General features: G+C 42.7%; 2 protein-coding genes across 2 annotated transcripts; both read left to right on the forward strand.

The window, feature by feature from the left end:
* Positions 1-1,793: 1,793 nt before the first annotated feature.
* On the forward strand, positions 1,794-4,484 carry LOC121802802 (probable inactive receptor kinase At1g48480). The gene is made up of 2 exons (XM_042202507.1): positions 1,794-3,265; positions 3,652-4,484. Exons 1-2 carry the CDS (start codon positions 1,930-1,932, stop codon positions 4,260-4,262), a joined length of 1,947 nt encoding a protein of 648 aa, XP_042058441.1. The 5' UTR covers positions 1,794-1,929; the 3' UTR covers positions 4,263-4,484.
* A 1,355-nt stretch (positions 4,485-5,839) lies between these two features.
* On the forward strand, positions 5,840-21,512 carry LOC121803784 (the record flags this gene model as incomplete). The annotated part of the gene is made up of 3 exons (XM_042203391.1): positions 5,840-6,157; positions 18,973-19,110; positions 21,456-21,512. Coding segments are annotated over 3 exons (513 nt in total), but the record flags the coding sequence as incomplete, so codon positions are not given.
* Between the last annotated feature and the right edge of the window lie 236 nt (positions 21,513-21,748).

Genomic DNA, 21,748 nt, shown 5'->3' on the forward strand with positions numbered 1-21,748 from the left:
ACAACAAAGGATACTATTTGGCAGATGTGATATACCCTCGGTGGCCCGTATTCGTCAAGACAATTCGCCAACCGATTTGAACGAAGAAACAATATTTTGCACGAAAACAAGAGGCTGCTAGAAAGGATGTTGAGCGAGCTTTTGGTGTCCTCCAAGCGCGATGTGCCAATATACGGTGCCCGGTACGAGTTTGGCACGAAGATGATGTCGCGAATATTATGTTAACATGTATCATATTGCACAATATGATAATAGAAGATGAATGATTTGATGCAGAGCGCTGGGCACCGGAAGATGGCGCAAGTACAAGTAACGGTGTTGCCTCCGTGCCGATACAGATGGGCATACCACGGAGCAATGAATATTTGCTCCAACGTTTTACTGATATGCGCAGGAGCACAACACATACCACACTCCAGGCCGATTTGATTGAAGAAGTTTGGGCACGTAGAGGAGGTGGCGCAGCGTGAAGACCATTGTGATTTTCAATAGATTAAATTTTCGTTGTATAATTTGTCCATTACTTTAATATGAAGAAAATTTAGTGTTTAATTTTAATTTCTTCACTTATAGCCGTTTTTTTCAAATTACGTATAGTTTGATAATTTTAATTATAAATGAATTAAAATAAACGAAATTTTTTTGGGCTATTGGAAGTGTCCACCTTATAGCTGCAGACAGTTTTTTTGTGGGCGCTGACAAATAAACTGGGGCTGTGGATAAAAAAGGGGGCGGGGCTATTGGGGCTGTCCGCTTATAGTGGATATCCACTATAGGGGCTGTGCGCCGGCCGCCCCATTCCCGTCGCCGCCCCGCCGATCTATAGTGGCCAGGACGTCTGCCCCGAGGCGGACGACATTTCCGGGGCGGAAGGGCCTCCACCGAGGACGCGCCGGTGCCCGATCGCCGCGCCTATAGGCGCGCCGGCCGCCCCGGTCATTTTTTTTTTCGAAAATTCTATTATAAATACCACCCATTTTACACCATTTTCACACACTCTCTATTCATTCAATCTCTACACTTTCACTCTCTAAAAATGTACGGTGGAGACGACGAATCACCCGGCACTGACGAATCAGGATATGGCGACTATCCTTCCCAGCCGTCGGGATATGGCGGCAATCCGTCCCAGCCTTGGAGTTGGAGTCAAACTTCTCCTCCGTGGGGATCGAGTCCAACCCCTCATCCGTCTCAGCCGTGGATGTCTTCTCCCACGCCCCAACCTTTTCAGAGGAATTTGAGTCGCTCGGTGTTTGGAGATTACAGACCTAACCTTGACGCGCTTAACCATCCGCGTCCGGAGACCCCTTTCCAATCCAGCCAATTTCCTTTCATCGATGCAGATCGAGACGCACTGGAGGCGATGATGGGTCTGCTCAGTCCGGGCGTACCGGATACGCCGGCAGCGCGCGTGGATACGCCCGTTCCGACTAGAGTGGGTGGAAGTAGTGGCGGCGGAAGAGGTGACAGCGGCAGTGGCGCTGGAACCCGGCGGTAAACGGGCCACGCTCTATACCAAAGTGGAGTCCATTGCTGTGGCGCGGGCATGGGATGCCGTCACATCGGACCCCATAGTGGGAACTGATCAGACCGAGAGGAGCTTTTGGAAGCGCGTCCTGTTGGCATAAAACGAGTTCAAACCTCAAGGCGCCAAACCGCACGACGGGGAACAAAAATAAACAAAAATAAAATTAAATAGAAAGTGAAAAAAAAGGCGGGTCATTGGAGCTGTCCGCTAGATACTCTCAGTAGTAATCATATTTATTATAATCATATTCTCGCTCTCTCTCATCACAGTCTGGATATCATATCTGTGTCTCTTTCTCATAGATATACACACACAAATATACGAGAGAGCAAAGGAGAACCTGCATTGACAGCACAACTCCCCATCCAAATTAACCCTTCTCTTTCTCTCTCTTCTCAACAATGGCGACTACACTCGCCTCCCTCCTACTCCCACCACTTCTGCTACCTCTCCTCCTCCTCCTCTCCGCAGCCACCGCCTCAGATCTCTCCACTGACCGCGCCGCCCTCCTAGCCCTCCGCTCCGCCGTCGGCGGCCGCACCCTGTTCTGGAACACATCCCTAACCACCCCATGCAACTGGGCGGGTGTCCTCTGCCAAGACAACCGCGTCACCGTCCTCCGCCTCCCCGCCGCCTCCCTCTTCGGCCCCCTCCCCGCCTCCGCTCTCTCCAGCCTCACCGCCCTCCGCACCCTCAGCCTCCGCCTCAACCACCTCTCCGGCCCCCTCCCCTCCGACCTCTCCGCCCTCACCCAGCTCCGTAACCTCTACCTCCAGGGCAACCACTTCTCCGGCCTCCCGCCCCCTTCCATTTTCTCCCTCCACGCCCTAGTTAGACTCAATCTCGCTTCCAACAACTTTTCCGGCCAAATTCCGCCCCAATTAAATAAATTGACCCGCCTCCGCACCCTTTTCTTGGAGAATAATCACTTCACTGGAAATCTCCCCGATATTGACCTCCCAAATCTTGATCAATTCAACGTCTCTTTCAATAATTTAAACGGCTCTGTTCCGAAAGGCCTTCTCACGAAATCAAAGGATTCATTTCTGGCGACATCTCTTTGTGGGAAGCCTCTTGACAGACTGTGTCCCGGCGAAGACCCTGCTATCGCCGCCGGAGGGGTCGGCCAGACCTTTGGGGGGAACAAGAAGAAGAAACTTTCCGGCGGCGCCATTGCCGGAATTGCCATTGGATCTGTTGTCGGGCTGCTTCTTTTGTTACTACTACTGTTTCTCTTGTGTAGGAAGCGGAGCGGGAACAAGGCGCGGTCAGTTGAAGTAGCGGCGGTGGTCAAGCATCAAGTAAACGATTCGGCCGCCGCGCAGAAGCCCCCCGCCGCCGCAGAGGCTGTGAACGTCGACGAGTTATCAGCGGCGACGGCGGTTGCGAAGAGCAACGAGAGCAATGCGGCTGTGGATGTGAAGAAGCTGGTTTTCTTCGGGAGCGGGGCGAGGGTGTTTGATTTGGAGGATCTGCTGAGGGCTTCGGCAGAGGTGCTGGGAAAGGGGACGTTTGGGACGGCGTACAAGGCGGTGCTGGAGGTGGGGACGGTGGTGGCAGTGAAGAGGCTCAAGGATGTGACCATTTCGGAGAAGGAGTTCAAGGACAAGATTGATAGTGTTGGAGCTATGGATCATCTGAATTTGGTGCCTCTTAGGGCTTACTACTATAGTAGGGAGGAGAAGCTTCTTGTCTATGACTACATGCCTATGGGAAGCCTTTCTGCACTTCTACATGGTCAGCCCTCAAAAATCTTGTCTTCATTTATGTTGTTCTCATTTGCATTGCGGTGTGGATTTGTGGGATTCAAGAAAATGAGGATGCATGCTTGTTTGATAGTTCTTGAATTCCATTGCTGTCTTAGTTTATGGTTCTTCATTGTTTGCCAAAATCTTGTGCTCATCCTAATTGAATCCTACGTTACTTTGATTGAGATAGTTATCTTTTCTTTAGTGTAGCTTTATTGTAAAATAAAATGCTAGTAGTATAATCATCACCATTTCCAAGTGTTAACTTGCTTTAGGTGGAGTTGTTGACATGAGTATCTATGGCTGCTGCTGTCATGCTTTATTGTGTGTTTGGTTAGTGATGAAAATCTGTTGGTGGTTCTTGTTCTTGATCAGGAAACAAGGGAGCTGGCCACACGCCGTTGAACTGGGAGTTGAGGTCCGGCATTGCCCTTGGAGCTGCACGAGGCATCGAATACCTCCACCAGCAAGGCCCCGACGTCTCCCACGGAAACATAAAGTCCTCCAACATCCTTCTCACCAAGTCACATGACGCACGCGTCTCCGACTTCGGCATGAACCATCTAGTCGGGCCCCCATCCTCCCCCACGCGCGTTGCTGGCTACCGCGCCCCGGAGGTGACCGACCCCCGCAGAGTCTCCCAAAGGGCCGATGTCTACAGCTTCGGTGTCCTCCTGCTGGAGCTGCTCACGGGGAAGGCGCCCACGCACGCCCTCCTGAATGAGGACGGGGTGGACCTGCCGCGGTGGGTGCAGTCTGTGGTTCGTGAGGAGTGGACCTCAGAGGTGTTCGACCTCGAGCTCCTCCGCCACCAGCATTTGGAGGAGGAGATGGTCCAGCTCCTCCAGCTTGGGATCGACTGCACGGCTCAGTACCCGGACAACCGGCCCTCGATCTCTAAGGTCGCCGCCCGCATCGAGGAGCTCCGGTCCTCCGGCTTGAAAGGCTTTCAAGAACAGCCTGATCAAGTGAGCGAAACAGATTGATTTATAATTTAACTGATTGATTCTAGTTGAGATTTGAAGGGAAAAAAGAGAAAGTAGCATCAACATTTTTACTCGATCTTGATCTCTGCATGAAGTTGTACTCGTTTGTTAAATTTGCTCTCTCAATTCTTGTTTGTCAGCTTTCCAGCTCACATTTGTAGTACTACACAATTGTCCTTTTTTGACTGTGAGGGGTGGAAATGGAATAGAGTTGTTCTGTAATTATTAAGGAGCTTTAACCTTTTCTTGTTATCTGCTTTTATTGAGCTTTTCTATTTTATATTGATTGGTGAATTTATTTCTATTTCCAAGGCATTGGTTGGATCAATTAATGTAATTTGGCCTTTTATTCTATAAAGTATGTGGACGATTTTGATATATATAGAATATAGATATGGTACTATTATGTTACCCACCAATATCGAGCTTGTATAAATTTATATCTAAAACTATGCAGTAAAAATTTGTACCAATACTATTTGTTAGCTTGTCCTACATATGTCATTTGGATCTTACGTTTTGTCCACTTTGACTCATCTTATTTTCTTTATTTGCAAATCAAATCTAAACCTAATTAGGCTGTAAATTGACATTATACGAAATTATGTCAGGAATTGCCGGTCCAATTAGGTGAATGTATATGGGATCTTGAATTTTCTTTATTTGAGCAACCGAAAAACTAAATTTACCTAACCGTAATAATAAATAAAGCCAGCAATATCAGTTGGGACCAATCCAAATGTGCAATGAATAAACATATAAATGTTTTGCCAATAGAGGTTTAGAGCATGCGTAACGCCATGGGCCGGGCCGCAAATCGCGAGTCCCGGCCCGTCCCATGCATTACACGGAAGGCCGGCACGGCTCAGGCCCGTCCCGGGGCCGCGTTCCCTGCCTGGGGAGCGTCCCGCGTCACGGCCCGGGACGGCGTTGCACGGTGACGGGCCGCAACTGGCGAGTCCCGGCCCAGCGTTACACGGTCCTTGGGCCGGGCCGCAACCAAATATATATATTTTTTTTTAATTCGAAAATTTTTTCTATAAATACTACTCCATTTTCATACACATTCAACTTCACATTCAACTTCAAATCTCTTCCTAGAATTCGAAAAAATGCCTCCTCGTCAAAGAATATTCGAAGATCAATTGACCCGAGTGTTAGGAGAGGCGGTACCGGCAATCCAAGAAGAAATGAACAACGAAGTTGAACGCTTCCAAGCTGCTATTCAAGCTTGGAACGAACAACGAACCCGGGTACCACGTACCCGGATGTATATTCACCGAGACCGTGAACAAGCTGCCTTGCGGCTTTTCACGGATTATTTCTCTAGAGATCCGCGATGGAGTGATCAGATGTTCCGTCGCCGGTTCCGGATGCGGAGGCCTTTGTTCATACGCATTGTCAACGCCGTTGTAGCTCGTGACCCGTATTTCTGCCAAACTACCGATGCTGTGGGCCGGGAAAGTATATCGACGTTGCAGAAATGCACATCTGCCATTCGTCAACTCGCTTACGGAACTACATCAGATATGTTCGATGAGTATCTCCATGTAAGCGAGCCTACTGGACGGGAGTCCCTCGCTAGATTCTGTCGGGCAGTCGTCGAAGCATTCAAGGATACGTACTTGAGAAAGCCAACGACCGACGACGTTAGCAAGTTGGTCGACATGCACGAGCAGGCCCACGGCTTCCCGGGGATGCTTGGAAGCATCGACTGTATGCACTGGCAGTGGAAGAATTGTCCAACGGCTTGGAGAGGACAATACACTAGCGGGCACAAGGGCACACATCCCACGATTGTGTTGGAGGCCGTTGCCGATTGCAGATTGTGGATCTGGCATGCCTACTTTGGTGTCGCGGGGTCCAACAACGACCTCAATGTGTTGAACGAGTCTGTAATACCCCGACTTTTTCTATCTTTTTAGTTGTTCTTGAAGGGACGTCGTTTGTGTAGCCGAAAAAATTCCTTCAATTTTTTTAGAATAGCCAGTGTTTTTATTATTAAATTTGGGCTATGATCTTTTTCTTGAATTGTACGAAGCCCAATTCTTCGTCACCAACTTTTGGAAGTCCTTTTCAACTTCCTTTTGGGCCTAGAGAAATTATTCCTTTTAGCCCAATTTGAAATCCATTTATTATGAGTTATTAATTTTCATCCCACTTTGAATATGCAAGAATTTAACGTGAGATTAGTCTCACCCAATTTCTGTTCCACAAAATCCGGTTTCTACTTCCCATATTCCATGAAATCGGTTTATACACCTATATCTCCCATGATCCCACGTTCATCACTCCCAATCAGACAATCAACATCTTTTTATTTTAACCAATTTCGCAATTATCACAATCCTTTCACCACTTCCATAATTGTAAAGAAACAGAGAAAACGAGAGAGAGTTGGAAAAGAGAGAAGGGGGCGGCGGTGGTGCAGTGTTGAGAAGCAGGCTGCGCAAGCTCCAGCAGCGAGGACGGCGGCGTGGTTCCGAACAGAGCGATAGCGGCGGCAGCAGCGCGAACCGGAGGAGATGTCTGACCGAGGGCAGCGCTGCAGCGAAATTCGTCGCACAGCAGACACGGTGGCGGTGACTGCTCAGTGGCGGCGGCCAACGGACAGCAGCGGCTTAACATCGAGCCGAACCAGTGAGGGTAGCGGCGATGGCTGCTCGGAACAGCAACAACAGCGACGATGATGGCTGCTAGGTACATCAGCTGCGTAGTGACAGAGGGCGGACACCCGGCGGCGAATTGAGGTCGGAGATGGCGGAGTGAGATACAACCATGGCTGTTGTTACAGAAAGCAACTCGGAGGGAAGGGTTGGATTTGATGTCGCTCAATTTTGGGTTTCTGCATTTGGGGATTTCTCAATTTGGGGAAAATTGGGAAGGAAAAAGAAGATAGAACGATGCTGGAGAAGGGAGTATGTGTTTTTTTTTTCAAAAATTGATTGGGCTACTAATTGGGCTCACAAATAAATTGAAGACTAATAGTTGGGCTGGGAGAGTAAGGAAAAGAAATAAGGGTCTTGGGCTGATTTATTTGGTTTTGGACCAACTAATTGCAGATTTAGAATTTTATTCCACCGGGGACAAGTGTAGCCGATGGAAATGGGAGTATATCTTGGGGCTGCTACTTTTTATACTATTGGTTCAAGTAATAGCATAAATGGAAGTGTTGGGTTGAGTTTTTTTTATTTAGTTGAGACAGTTGTGAAGGAGAGGAAATCTTGGGCTGGAGAATTTTATATCAAGGATTTTGAATCGGCACGTGTTTTAAGTTAATTGGGCAAGCTGGATATGTGATGCGGGCTAAATTTATGAGTAACACGCGAGAATTTCTGAATTTTTCAAGAAAGATCGAAGGGTAACATTTAGCATCACGTAGGATGCATGCTTTGTTTGAATTCAATTTATTTCTCCTAGGGTCTAATTTGTAGTATATTATGTTCTTTCAAAAGGGGATCATTTTTGGCATGCTATTTGAGAACGGAATGGAAAGACAAGTTGAGGAGTTAAACAATTGAGGTGGGCTTTCTTTTTAAATAAGGACTATGCCCTAAGTATATTTATTTTTACGAAATATGTTTGTCATGCCATATTTTTGTGTTGCTATGGGACCTATCTGAAGTGGCTTTTGCCATGTATGGTTAATCGAATTCGGGTCTGACTAGGGAGTGAATCCCTACTCAGGCTAGTGTATACCCCGTAGATCGTGCGCTATCTCTTTGAGTTGGCCGGTCTAGTGGCTTGGAATGTGGCCACATTCCTTGTCATGTATGTTCAGATATGGTATGGTGATGTTGATGATGTTGAGTTGATGTTGATGATGATGTTGGTGAAATGTTTTAGTGACTCGGGCCCTTTTCAAGTTAAAACCCCGAGGTCACTCGTTAATGGCATGATAAATATTTTTATTGAAAATGTTTTCGGCATGAGTCCACTGAGTGCATCAAGTACTCAGCCCTGCATGTGTTTTCCCTATGTGCAGGTTGAGCGGTGACGAGCGCGGTGGGTGTTGAGCATAAAAGTGAAGAATGTCTTTTAAATGTTCAGAATATGTTGTGTCTTCATACATAGCATTATTCTCCTCTCGAAATGCTTCCGCTGAATGTTGTTTCTTTTGAGTTTATGTATTGTTGAGATATAATCCCTTTGAGTTCTCAATTGTTGAGATGATACTCTGATTTTTATTCAAGCTATTCCCGTTTGTTTCGAGCTATGGTGTTGATACGTTGTTTTCCCTTTCTTTCCCGCTTCTTTAACCCTCCCCTAGTCGCGATCAACCGTGTTTTCTATCCTTAGAAAATGCGGGCGTGACAGAGTGGTATCAGAGCAATTTTTCTTTCCGCTCTGGACCCGAGAGTCTTTTTCAGTCTTAGTCTAGATTCGATTCGCTAGACTAAAATAAGGTTAAATTTGGAAGGCTCAACATCCCGCTTCGCCACGCTCAACCAAGAAAGTGGTAATATATTTTTATGTGAAAATATTTTATGAGAAAGTTTTGGAGAAAGTAAGACGAGAAAATTTTTGAGAAAGAAAGTGGAGAAAATTTTTATAAGAAGGAGGAAGTAGAATCTTTCTGTGAGGGATTGATTTCGAGTTGAGAAGAGTATTTGCTGATGTTTGAGAAAAGAATGAGTTTTGATGAGGGACGATGGATTGTTTGTTTTTACATGAAAGATGAAAGTTGATGTTCAAGTATGTTTTGAGTTTTGAGTCAAAACTTGTACTTCAAAGTTGAAAGTGAGATGTTGAATTTTTTGAGAAAAGTGTGAGTTTTGAAGAAAATGTTCGTTTTGAAAGTAGATGAGAAATGTGAAAGCGCTGTGTTTTGGGAAGCGAAATGTTGTGTATTATACTTGTTATTTGAAGTATGAATGACTTTAAATGTGATATTTGTTGATCTATGAGGTGGTGAAATGTGTTGTGAACTTAGAGTGCCTAAGACTAAGCTAGATGGAACGTGCGCGAAACATAGTTGTAAGTTGACAATTAATCTATCACTTTCCCGAGTGACGAAAACGAAATTGCTCCCAACGCGAATGGAACCTTAGACCTCCACGAACGAGAATCTGAAAGTTTGGGGTGAACCCCTAATTTGACAAGGCACGACGAGGCATGGAGATCGAGAGTGCGAATGGAGGCCGGTGGACCATGAAACTTTTTCTTGGAATTGTGTGAAACTTTGGAGCAAGCTAGGTGCGAACCATTTTATCTCTAGTTGGATAATTACTATTTCCTATTGTTTTCCCTAAACGATAAGATCAAAAAGAATACGAGGAAAATTTCAAGAAGAGGAAGATCACGTAGACGAAATGATTTCAAACACGAAAGAGGGTGCAAGACATGAAGTTTTGTTAGACGATGTGCCCATGCAATGAAGGGAGATCGTAATCACAATTTAAATTAGTATAGTCTGTCTTGCGTGATTTCCTAAAAGTAGCAACACGATGGAGACGACCTTTATTGGAGACAGAGAAGCACACGGATGATTAAAATGTTTTAAGAGAATGATTTGTTATATATGCAAGAATATTAAGAAGGTATGGCTTTTGACTGACTACAATTATTTTGTTGTAATGACGTGATGAATATCAACTTGGAATCCACGGTTTCTTAGAACGATGTTACCATGTTTGGCCTCAGAAAGACGAGTGAGGGAGTGTGACTTTCGTAGCTAGAATGAATGATTTAAATCAACAGTACTTACTTGGATTCTAAGAATTTTTTCTGGAACCTTTCAATTAACTGTGAGCCCTTATCTATTTAAAACCTTGTTCGACTCACAATTCGCAAGTAATGCCCATTATTTCTTTTCCTATATCGAGTCATGACTCACTTTCCGTTCTTGAAAATTGGTGCTTGCCTTTGTAACTTTGGACATCTTGATTAGTAGTCTTCTTTGCTTCATCTATTGTAAGGACAATATTTTACCTTATGAGCTTCCGTCATTGAACTTCATTCCTAAAGTTGTTTGCAGTTATGACCTTCAGCCTGATCACATCTCCCATACATGTTTTTTCAAAGGATGGAATATTCTTCTTGGAACTTTTGTACACCTTTTATTTCGTAACTATGTATGTGGCAAGTTCTTTCTTGCAGAAGTGAAATTCTTTTTAGCTCAGTTTCACTACATATATTGTTCATGCAATGATTTTTCTTTCTTGCAACACCAAGTTAAGGCTATCGTGTTCTATTTTTCCTTAAGGTGTTTGATCTAGCCGATTTTCCTAAAAAGTTCACTTCACGTCGGTTGCAAACCTGTGAATCCATTGAGGTGATTTCATTTTTCAATAGCATGATGTCGTCGAACCATGAACAGTGCTACTTCATGACATTTGTCTATGCTTCTAAACCCTCCCACGATTGATCATCTCATGTCATGACATGTTAGAGCCATCATTCATTGATGCCGAAATTTTGCAAATTTGATTTGACAATTGAAATATCTTATTTGGCAGCCTACTATGGATTTTGAGACTTAATTTAGTTTCATCTTGTTTTCATGACCTATCTCAAATTCTTTCGAGCTCTCATCAGAAGTAAATTCCCAAGCTCTATGGATTTTTTTTTGATACCGTTTAAACCATTTAATTCTCAGAATGGATGTGTTAAGTTCAATGGGTTTAGTTCTCGCTTTGTTTACAAACCAATTTTCTCAAGTTGGTGATGAGATTAAGAAGAGTCGAGCTAGAAATGTTGTTCTTGTTTTCTTGATCAATTCTGCAGCCTTTCTGATTAAGACACTTTCAGCAGTGTTGCTACAATTTTGAAATCAGTTCATATCCAAGTAAGACTGCTTGATCAATTTTTTGAGTTCTTGATACTAGACTTGGATGAAGGGTGAGGTTGAGATTTTCGAATGTACATGGGGGAATAAGTTTTTATAATCAGACATGCGTAAAAGTGATACACCAACTAGAGACATCGATATAACCAAGAACACGAGGTGTTAAATTCTCAGCAATGGTTATTAATTTTAAAGCGATACGAGGAAGCTGCTTGGAAATTGGATTACAAGTTCATGGAGAAATATTTTATTAGAATGATGTAAGCAAATTTCGGGACGAAATTTTTGTTAAGATGGGTAGATTGTAATACCCCGACTTTTTCTATCTTTTTAGTTGTTCTTGAAGGGACGTCGTTTGTGTAGCCGAAAAAATTCCTTCAATTTTTTTAGAATAGCCAGTGTTTTTATTATTAAATTTGGGCTATGATCTTTTTCTTGAATTGTACGAAGCCCAATTCTTCGTCACCAACTTTTGGAAGTCCTTTTCAACTTCCTTTTGGGCCTAGAGAAATTATTCCTTTTAGCCCAATTTGAAATCCATTTATTATGAGTTATTAATTTTCATCCCACTTTGAATATGCAAGAATTTAACGTGAGATTAGTCTCACCCAATTTCTGTTCCACAAAATCCGGTTTCTACTTCCCATATTCCATGAAATCGGTTTATACACCTATATCTCCCATGATCCCACGTTCATCACTCCCAATCAGACAATCAACATCTTTTTATTTTAACCAATTTCGCAATTATCACAATCCTTTCACCACTTCCATAATTGTAAAGAAACAGAGAAAACGAGAGAGAGTTGGAAAAGAGAGAAGGGGGCGGCGGTGGTGCAGTGTTGAGAAGCAGGCTGCGCAAGCTCCAGCAGCGAGGACGGCGGCGTGGTTCCGAACAGAGCGATAGCGGCGGCAGCAGCGCGAACCGGAGGAGATGTCTGACCGAGGGCAGCGCTGCAGCGAAATTCGTCGCACAGCAGACACGGTGGCGGTGACTGCTCAGTGGCGGCGGCCAACGGACAGCAGCGGCTTAACATCGAGCCGAACCAGTGAGGGTAGCGGCGATGGCTGCTCGGAACAGCAACAACAGCGACGATGATGGCTGCTAGGTACATCAGCTGCGTAGTGACAGAGGGCGGACACCCGGCGGCGAATTGAGGTCGGAGATGGCGGAGTGAGATACAACCATGGCTGTTGTTACAGAAAGCAACTCGGAGGGAAGGGTTGGATTTGATGTCGCTCAATTTTGGGTTTCTGCATTTGGGGATTTCTCAATTTGGGGAAAATTGGGAAGGAAAAAGAAGATAGAACGATGCTGGAGAAGGGAGTATGTGTTTTTTTTTTCAAAAATTGATTGGGCTACTAATTGGGCTCACAAATAAATTGAAGACTAATAGTTGGGCTGGGAGAGTAAGGAAAAGAAATAAGGGTCTTGGGCTGATTTATTTGGTTTTGGACCAACTAATTGCAGATTTAGAATTTTATTCCACCGGGGACAAGTGTAGCCGATGGAAATGGGAGTATATCTTGGGGCTGCTACTTTTTATACTATTGGTTCAAGTAATAGCATAAATGGAAGTGTTGGGTTGAGTTTTTTTTATTTAGTTGAGACAGTTGTGAAGGAGAGGAAATCTTGGGCTGGAGAATTTTATATCAAGGATTTTGAATCGGCACGTGTTTTAAGTTAATTGGGCAAGCTGGATATGTGATGCGGGCTAAATTTATGAGTAACACGCGAGAATTTCTGAATTTTTCAAGAAAGATCGAAGGGTAACATTTAGCATCACGTAGGATGCATGCTTTGTTTGAATTCAATTTATTTCTCCTAGGGTCTAATTTGTAGTATATTATGTTCTTTCAAAAGGGGATCATTTTTGGCATGCTATTTGAGAACGGAATGGAAAGACAAATTGAGGAGTTAAACAATTGAGGTGGGCTTTCTTTTTAAATAAGGACTATGCCCTAAGTATATTTATTTTTACGAAATATGTTTGTCATGCCATATTTTTGTGTTGCTATGGGACCTATCTGAAGTGGCTTTTGCCATGTATGGTTAATCGAATTCGGGTCTGACTAGGGAGTGAATCCCTACTCAGGCTAGTGTACACCCCGTAGATCGTGCGCTATCTCTTTGAGTTGGCCGGTCTAGTGGCTTGGAATGTGGCCACATTCCTTGTCATGTATGTTCAGATATGGTATGGTGATGTTGATGATGTTGAGTTGATGTTGATGATGATGTTGGTGAAATGTTTTAGTGACTCGGGCCCTTTTCAAGTTAAAACCCCGAGGTCACTCGTTAATGGCATGATAAATATTTTTATTGAAAATGTTTTCGGCATGAGTCCACTGAGTGCATCAAGTACTCAGCCCTGCATGTGTTTTCCCTATGTGCAGGTTGAGCGGTGACGAGCGCGGTGGGTGTTGAGCATAAAAGTGAAGAATGTCTTTTAAATGTTCAGAATATGTTGTGTCTTCATACATAGCATTATTCTCCTCTCGAAATGCTTCCGCTGAATGTTGTTTCTTTTGAGTTTATGTATTGTTGAGATATAATCCCTTTGAGTTCTCAATTGTTGAGATGATACTCTGATTTTTATTCAAGCTATTCCCGTTTGTTTCGAGCTATGGTGTTGATACGTTGTTTTCCCTTTCTTTCCCGCTTCTTTAACCCTCCCCTAGTCGCGATCAACCGTGTTTTCTATCCTTAGAAAATGCGGGCGTGACAGAGTGGTATCAGAGCAATTTTTCTTTCCGCTCTGGACCCGAGAGTCTTTTTCAGTCTTAGTCTAGATTCGATTCGCTAGACTAAAATAAGGTTAAATTTGGAAGGCTCAACATCCCGCTTCGCCACGCTCAACCAAGAAAGTGGTAATATATTTTTATGTGAAAATATTTTATGAGAAAGTTTTGGAGAAAGTAAGACGAGAAAATTTTTGAGAAAGAAAGTGGAGAAAATTTTTATAAGAAGGAGGAAGTAGAATCTTTCTGTGAGGGATTGATTTCGAGTTGAGAAGAGTATTTGCTGATGTTTGAGAAAAGAATGAGTTTTGATGAGGGACGATGGATTGTTTGTTTTTACATGAAAGATGAAAGTTGATGTTCAAGTATGTTTTGAGTTTTGAGTCAAAACTTGTACTTCAAAGTTGAAAGTGAGATGTTGAATTTTTTGAGAAAAGTGTGAGTTTTGAAGAAAATGTTCGTTTTGAAAGTAGATGAGAAATGTGAAAGCGCTGTGTTTTGGGAAGCGAAATGTTGTGTATTATACTTGTTATTTGAAGTATGAATGGCTTTAAATGTGATATTTGTTGATCTATGAGGTGGTGAAATGTGTTGTGAACTTAGAGTGCCTAAGACTAAGCTAGATGGAACGTGCGCGAAACATAGTTGTAAGTTGACAATTAATCTATCACTTTCCCGAGTGACGAAAACGAAATTGCTCCCAACGCGAATGGAACCTTAGACCTCCACGAACGAGAATCTGAAAGTTTGGGGTGAACCCCTAATTTGACAAGGCACGACGAGGCATGGAGATCGAGAGTGCGAATGGAGGCCGGTGGACCATGAAACTTTTTCTTGGAATTGTGTGAAACTTTGGAGCAAGCTAGGTGCGAACCATTTTATCTCTAGTTGGATAATTACTATTTCCTATTGTTTTCCCTAAACGATAAGATCAAAAAGAATACGAGGAAAATTTCAAGAAGAGGAAGATCACGTAGACGAAATGATTTCAAACACGAAAGAGGGTGCAAGACATGAAGTTTTGTTAGACGATGTGCCCATGCAATGAAGGGAGATCGTAATCACAATTTAAATTAGTATAGTCTGTCTTGCGTGATTTCCTAAAAGTAGCAACACGATGGAGACGACCTTTATTGGAGACAGAGAAGCACACGGATGATTAAAATGTTTTAAGAGAATGATTTGTTATATATGCAAGAATATTAAGAAGGTATGGCTTTTGACTGACTACAATTATTTTGTTGTAATGACGTGATGAATATCAACTTGGAATCCACGGTTTCTTAGAACGATGTTACCATGTTTGGCCTCAGAAAGACGAGTGAGGGAGTGTGACTTTCGTAGCTAGAATGAATGATTTAAATCAACAGTACTTACTTGGATTCTAAGAATTTTTTCTGGAACCTTTCAATTAACTGTGAGCCCTTATCTATTTAAAACCTTGTTCGACTCACAATTCGCAAGTAATGCCCATTATTTCTTTTCCTATATCGAGTCATGACTCACTTTCCGTTCTTGAAAATTGGTGCTTGCCTTTGTAACTTTGGACATCTTGATTAGTAGTCTTCTTTGCTTCATCTATTGTAAGGACAATATTTTACCTTATGAGCTTCCGTCATTGAACTTCATTCCTAAAGTTGTTTGCAGTTATGACCTTCAGCCTGATCACATCTCCCATACATGTTTTTTCAAAGGATGGAATATTCTTCTTGGAACTTTTGTACACCTTTTATTTCGTAACTATGTATGTGGCAAGTTCTTTCTTGCAGAAGTGAAATTCTTTTTAGCTCAGTTTCACTACATATATTGTTCATGCAATGATTTTTCTTTCTTGCAACACCAAGTTAAGGCTATCGTGTTCTATTTTTCCTTAAGGTGTTTGATCTAGCCGATTTTCCTAAAAAGTTCACTTCACGTCGGTTGCAAACCTGTGAATCCATTGAGGTGATTTCATTTTTCAATAGCATGATGTCGTCGAACCATGAACAGTGCTACTTCATGACATTTGTCTATGCTTCTAAACCCTCCCACGATTGATCATCTCATGTCATGACATGTTAGAGCCATCATTCATTGATGCCGAAATTTTGCAAATTTGATTTGACAATTGAAATATCTTATTTGGCAGCCTACTATGGATTTTGAGACTTAATTTAGTTTCATCTTGTTTTCATGACCTATCTCAAATTCTTTCGAGCTCTCATCAGAAGTAAATTCCCAAGCTCTATGGATTTTTTTTTGATACCGTTTAAACCATTTAATTCTCAGAATGGATGTGTTAAGTTCAATGGGTTTAGTTCTCGCTTTGTTTACAAACCAATTTTCTCAAGTTGGTGATGAGATTAAGAAGAGTCGAGCTAGAAATGTTGTTCTTGTTTTCTTGATCAATTCTGCAGCCTTTCTGATTAAGACACTTTCAGCAGTGTTGCTACAATTTTGAAATCAGTTCATATCCAAGTAAGACTGCTTGATCAATTTTTTGAGTTCTTGATACTAGACTTGGATGAAGGGTGAGGTTGAGATTTTCGAATGTACATGGGGGAATAAGTTTTTATAATCAGACATGCGTAAAAGTGATACACCAACTAGAGACATCGATATAACCAAGAACACGAGGTGTTAAATTCTCAGCAATGGTTATTAATTTTAAAGCGATACGAGGAAGCTGCTTGGAAATTGGATTACAAGTTCATGGAGAAATATTTTATTAGAATGATGTAAGCAAATTTCGGGACGAAATTTTTGTTAAGATGGGTAGATTGTAATACCCCGACTTTTTCTATCTTTTTAGTTGTTCTTGAAGGGACGTCGTTTGTGTAGCCGAAAAAATTCCTTCAATTTTTTTAGAATAGCCAGTGTTTTTATTATTAAATTTGGGCTATGATCTTTTTCTTGAATTGTACGAAGCCCAATTCTTCGTCACCAACTTTTGGAAGTCCTTTTCAACTTCCTTTTGGGCCTAGAGAAATTATTCCTTTTAGCCCAATTTGAAATCCATTTATTATGAGTTATTAATTTTCATCCCACTTTGAATATGCAAGAATTTAACGTGAGATTAGTCTCACCCAATTTCTGTTCCACAAAATCCGGTTTCTACTTCCCATATTCCATGAAATCGGTTTATACACCTATATCTCCCATGATCCCACGTTCATCACTCCCAATCAGACAATCAACATCTTTTTATTTTAACCAATTTCGCAATTATCACAATCCTTTCACCACTTCCATAATTGTAAAGAAACAGAGAAAACGAGAGAGAGTTGGAAAAGAGAGAAGGGGGCGGCGGTGGTGCAGTGTTGAGAAGCAGGCTGCGCAAGCTCCAGCAGCGAGGACGGCGGCGTGGTTCCGAACAGAGCGATAGCGGCGGCAGCAGCGCGAACCGGAGGAGATGTCTGACCGAGGGCAGCGCTGCAGCGAAATTCGTCGCACAGCAGACACGGTGGCGGTGACTGCTCAGTGGCGGCGGCCAACGGACAGCAGCGGCTTAACATCGAGCCGAACCAGTGAGGGTAGCGGCGATGGCTGCTCGGAACAGCAACAACAGCGACGATGATGGCTGCTAGGTACATCAGCTGCGTAGTGACAGAGGGCGGACACCCGGCGGCGAATTGAGGTCGGAGATGGCGGAGTGAGATACAACCATGGCTGTTGTTACAGAAAGCAACTCGGAGGGAAGGGTTGGATTTGATGTCGCTCAATTTTGGGTTTCTGCATTTGGGGATTTCTCAATTTGGGGAAAATTGGGAAGGAAAAAGAAGATAGAACGATGCTGGAGAAGGGAGTATGTGTTTTTTTTTTCAAAAATTGATTGGGCTACTAATTGGGCTCACAAATAAATTGAAGACTAATAGTTGGGCTGGGAGAGTAAGGAAAAGAAATAAGGGTCTTGGGCTGATTTATTTGGTTTTGGACCAACTAATTGCAGATTTAGAATTTTATTCCACCGGGGACAAGTGTAGCCGATGGAAATGGGAGTATATCTTGGGGCTGCTACTTTTTATACTATTGGTTCAAGTAATAGCATAAATGGAAGTGTTGGGTTGAGTTTTTTTATTTAGTTGAGACAGTTGTGAAGGAGAGGAAATCTTGGGCTGGAGAATTTTATATCAAGGATTTTGAATCGGCACGTGTTTTAAGTTAATTGGGCAAGCTGGATATGTGATGCGGGCTAAATTTATGAGTAACACGCGAGAATTTCTGAATTTTTCAAGAAAGATCGAAGGGTAACATTTAGCATCACGTAGGATGCATGCTTTGTTTGAATTCAATTTATTTCTCCTAGGGTCTAATTTGTAGTATATTATGTTCTTTCAAAAGGGGATCATTTTTGGCATGCTATTTGAGAACGGAATGGAAAGACAAGTTGAGGAGTTAAACAATTGAGGTGGGCTTTCTTTTTAAATAAGGACTATGCCCTAAGTATATTTATTTTTACGAAATATGTTTGTCATGCCATATTTTTGTGTTGCTATGGGACCTATCTGAAGTGGCTTTTGCCATGTATGGTTAATCGAATTCGGGTCTGACTAGGGAGTGAATCCCTACTCAGGCTAGTGTACACCCCGTAGATCGTGCGCTATCTCTTTGAGTTGGCCGGTCTAGTGGCTTGGAATGTGGCCACATTCCTTGTCATGTATGTTCAGATATGGTATGGTGATGTTGATGATGTTGAGTTGATGTTGATGATGATGTTGGTGAAATGTTTTAGTGACTCGGGCCCTTTTCAAGTTAAAACCCCGAGGTCACTCGTTAATGGCATGATAAATATTTTTATTGAAAATGTTTTCGGCATGAGTCCACTGAGTGCATCAAGTACTCAGTCCTGCATGTGTTTTCCCTATGTGCAGGTTGAGCGGTGACGAGCGCGGTGGGTGTTGAGCATAAAAGTGAAGAATGTCTTTTAAATGTTCAGAATATGTTGTGTCTTCATACATAGCATTATTCTCCTCTCGAAATGCTTCCGCTGAATGTTGTTTCTTTTGAGTTTATGTATTGTTGAGATATAATCCCTTTGAGTTCTCAATTGTTGAGATGATACTCTGATTTTTATTCAAGCTATTCCCGTTTGTTTCGAGCTATGGTGTTGATACGTTGTTTTCCCTTTCTTTCCCGCTTCTTTAACCCTCCCCTAGTCGCGATCAACCGTGTTTTCTATCCTTAGAAAATGCGGGCGTGACAGAGTCTCCATTGTTCAACGACTTGTGTGCTGGGCGAGCACCGAACGTAGAGTTCACGGCCAACCACCTTCGGTATAGTATGGGGTACTATCTGGCAGACGGGATCTACCCTCGATGGCCCGTGTTCGTGAAGACTATCACAGCTCCGACAACCGATCGGAGGGCAATGTTTGCCCAAAGGCAAGAGGCGGCTCAGAAAGATGTCGAGCGTGCATTCGGAGTCCTCCAAGCGCGGTGGGCTATCGTGAAGGGAGCGGCCCGTGGTTGGCAGCGGTCAAACATCGCCGACACAATGTATGCATGTATCATAATGCATAACATGATCGTTGAGGACGAACAAGATAACGTCACTTTGTGGAGCGACGATCCGCTCGCCAGCACCGGGAGTAACTACGTTGTCACCGAGCCGCCCGTGCAAGGCCTTCCTCACGACATCCGCAATGTCATGGCTCGTTCAGCTGCGATGCGCCAAGAGGAACAACACACTCGCCTCCAAGCCGATCTAATCGAAGAAATTTGGACTCGCAACAACGTTTTCCAGCATTGACGTTATGTTTTTATGTATTTTATTTTCAGTTTGAAAATTTATATGTTGTAATTTTGCAGTATTCGATGAAATTAAATTTTCCGTGTTATAAATTTTCAGTGTTTTTTATTTTACTTTCAAAATAGGTTGGAGTTGTGAATAGTGTCATTTATTAGTTGCGGCCCGGGCCGCAACCTGCAGGGTTACAGCAGTTGGGGCCTGGACCGCAACTGTAGAAGAATGATGACGTGGAGGGGACTTTGGGCCGGAAATGGGGACGGGGTTACTATGCCCTTAGTGAAGGTGACAGCTATCTGCAATCTCACGCTCATAAAAATAAGAGAAGTAAAAGAGTGATGATGTTGAGAATTCAGAATAAAGTATGCCACTAAATTATATGTGTATATATGTTGCCACTAAAAGAGAAGGTAAAATTGGTGGTCCAAGTGTGGGGATTCGAGGCCTCTCATGATAAAATTGGTGGTCCAAGTTTCGGGATTTGAGGTCCCTCCCTCGTGTTTGATTTTTTTTTTTCATAAATTTTGTAGTGTTTTCACTCTTTAGATGCTCATATGAGTTGGATTTCACTAAAGAGAGAAAGGGTTAAGAGCACCCACAACCGTGCTCTTGCCAGCGGCACGGTTGTGGGCCCGGGCGGTACTATTCATGCCTGCTCTCTGGCAAGAGCACAACACCCACAACTGTGCTCTTCCGCAAGGACGAGCACAATTAATATAAAATTCAATTACACAAAAACATTTTCATAATACTAAAATTCATTAAAAAACCACAATAAAAATTACAAATTACAAATAAAATAAAAAGACATAATTAAAATCCTAAAAATTAAAAATTACATAATTAAAATACTAAAAATTAAAAATTACATAATTAAACTCCTAAAAATTAAAAATTACATAATTATTGGCTAATATTACCCGAGGAAGACTACGCATCCGGCGGCACCAACCCCAATTGTTTTTGGAGACCCAATATCATGGACTCGTGCGTTTGAAGTTGCGTGGGGGTCATAGTTGACTTATCGGCCATATTGAGTTGGGCCAAAAGGGTCCACAACGAGTTGTGTGAGAGGAAGATGAAAATAGATATGAGAGATTGAAGATGAGAATGGAGATGAGAGAATGATGATGAGAATTGTGTAGTGAAAGTGTGAATTTTTGGGAGTGAAATTGGGGGTATTTATAGATGAAAGTGTGTATTTTTGGGGTAAAAAAAATGAAAAAAAATTTAAAAAGGTGTAAAAAACGGTTATAAACGGATATATTTTTTTTGGGAAGTGAATTTTTTTTTTATTTTTTATCGGTTTTTTAATTAAAAAACCGATTTTTAAAAAAAAATAAAAAATTTTTAAACTCAACGGCTATGCCGTTGACGAATGGGAGGGCGACACGTGTGCGTCCGCTGGCACGGACGTGCTCGATACATCGAGCAGCGCCGTGTCAGCGGCGCGGCTGCAGCGGCGGCGGTCCTTCGCCTTGCCAACGGCGCGGACGGCGGTGGCGACTTTCGCCACCGCTGCGGATGCTCTAACACTGCAAAAACATACTAGTACTAAATTCACTTCAAACAATATATACTAATTCAACCGCAAGGGTATAATGAGACATAAAAATATTCTCTCTCCCAATAGGGAAAAATCAGCATTCGCCGTTTCACCTCCGTCATTATCCTGTTTGAATTATACTTTCAAATTATGGAACCATTCGCGCCGGTAATTTCTCCAGTCCGACAACGAGTGTGATAGAATTTGGAAAATAGTCACGTCGGCCATTGCTCGTTATTAGTTAAAGTTACAGTCGTTGGCCTTTGAAGTATGTGCACCGAGAACGAGAAGTCGTAGCCACACGCTTTGTGGAGAATTATTTCTCCGACAATCCGCCATGAGAAGAGTGTATTTCGATGTCAGTTTCATGTGTGCAAAGATTTATTCATGCGCATAGGCTTTCAATGATCCAGAAATGTACATCAACAATACGACTAACAGAACTACCGATTGACAAGTCCCTACGCATGTTGAATCAAAGGGGCAGAAATGCTTCAAATGATTCAGCCATGCCATTCGAGATATATTTGGCGTGGAATATTTAAGGTCATTGACAACCCAAGCCTTCCAACAAATACTCTATATGCACGAGGCACAACACGGCTTTTCTCGACATGTTTGGCAACATCAATTACATGCATTAGAGAATGGCATGGAGGATCGCATACACTAATGGCCACAAAAATTATA

The sequence above is a fragment of the Salvia splendens genome, chromosome 5 (genome assembly GCF_004379255.2).
Source record: "Salvia splendens isolate huo1 chromosome 5, SspV2, whole genome shotgun sequence".
Lineage (NCBI taxonomy): Eukaryota > Viridiplantae > Streptophyta > Magnoliopsida > Lamiales > Lamiaceae > Salvia > Salvia splendens.

Bases quoted from the DNA above. Each gene is read 5' to 3' on its own strand.
- LOC121802802 (XM_042202507.1), top strand. From the start codon at position 1,930: ATGGCGACTACACTCGCCTCCCTCCTACTCCCACCACTTCTGCTACCT. The intron at 3,266-3,651 runs GTCAGCCCTCAA...GTTCTTGATCAG, and splicing joins CCTTTCTGCACTTCTACATG to GAAACAAGGGAGCTGGCCAC.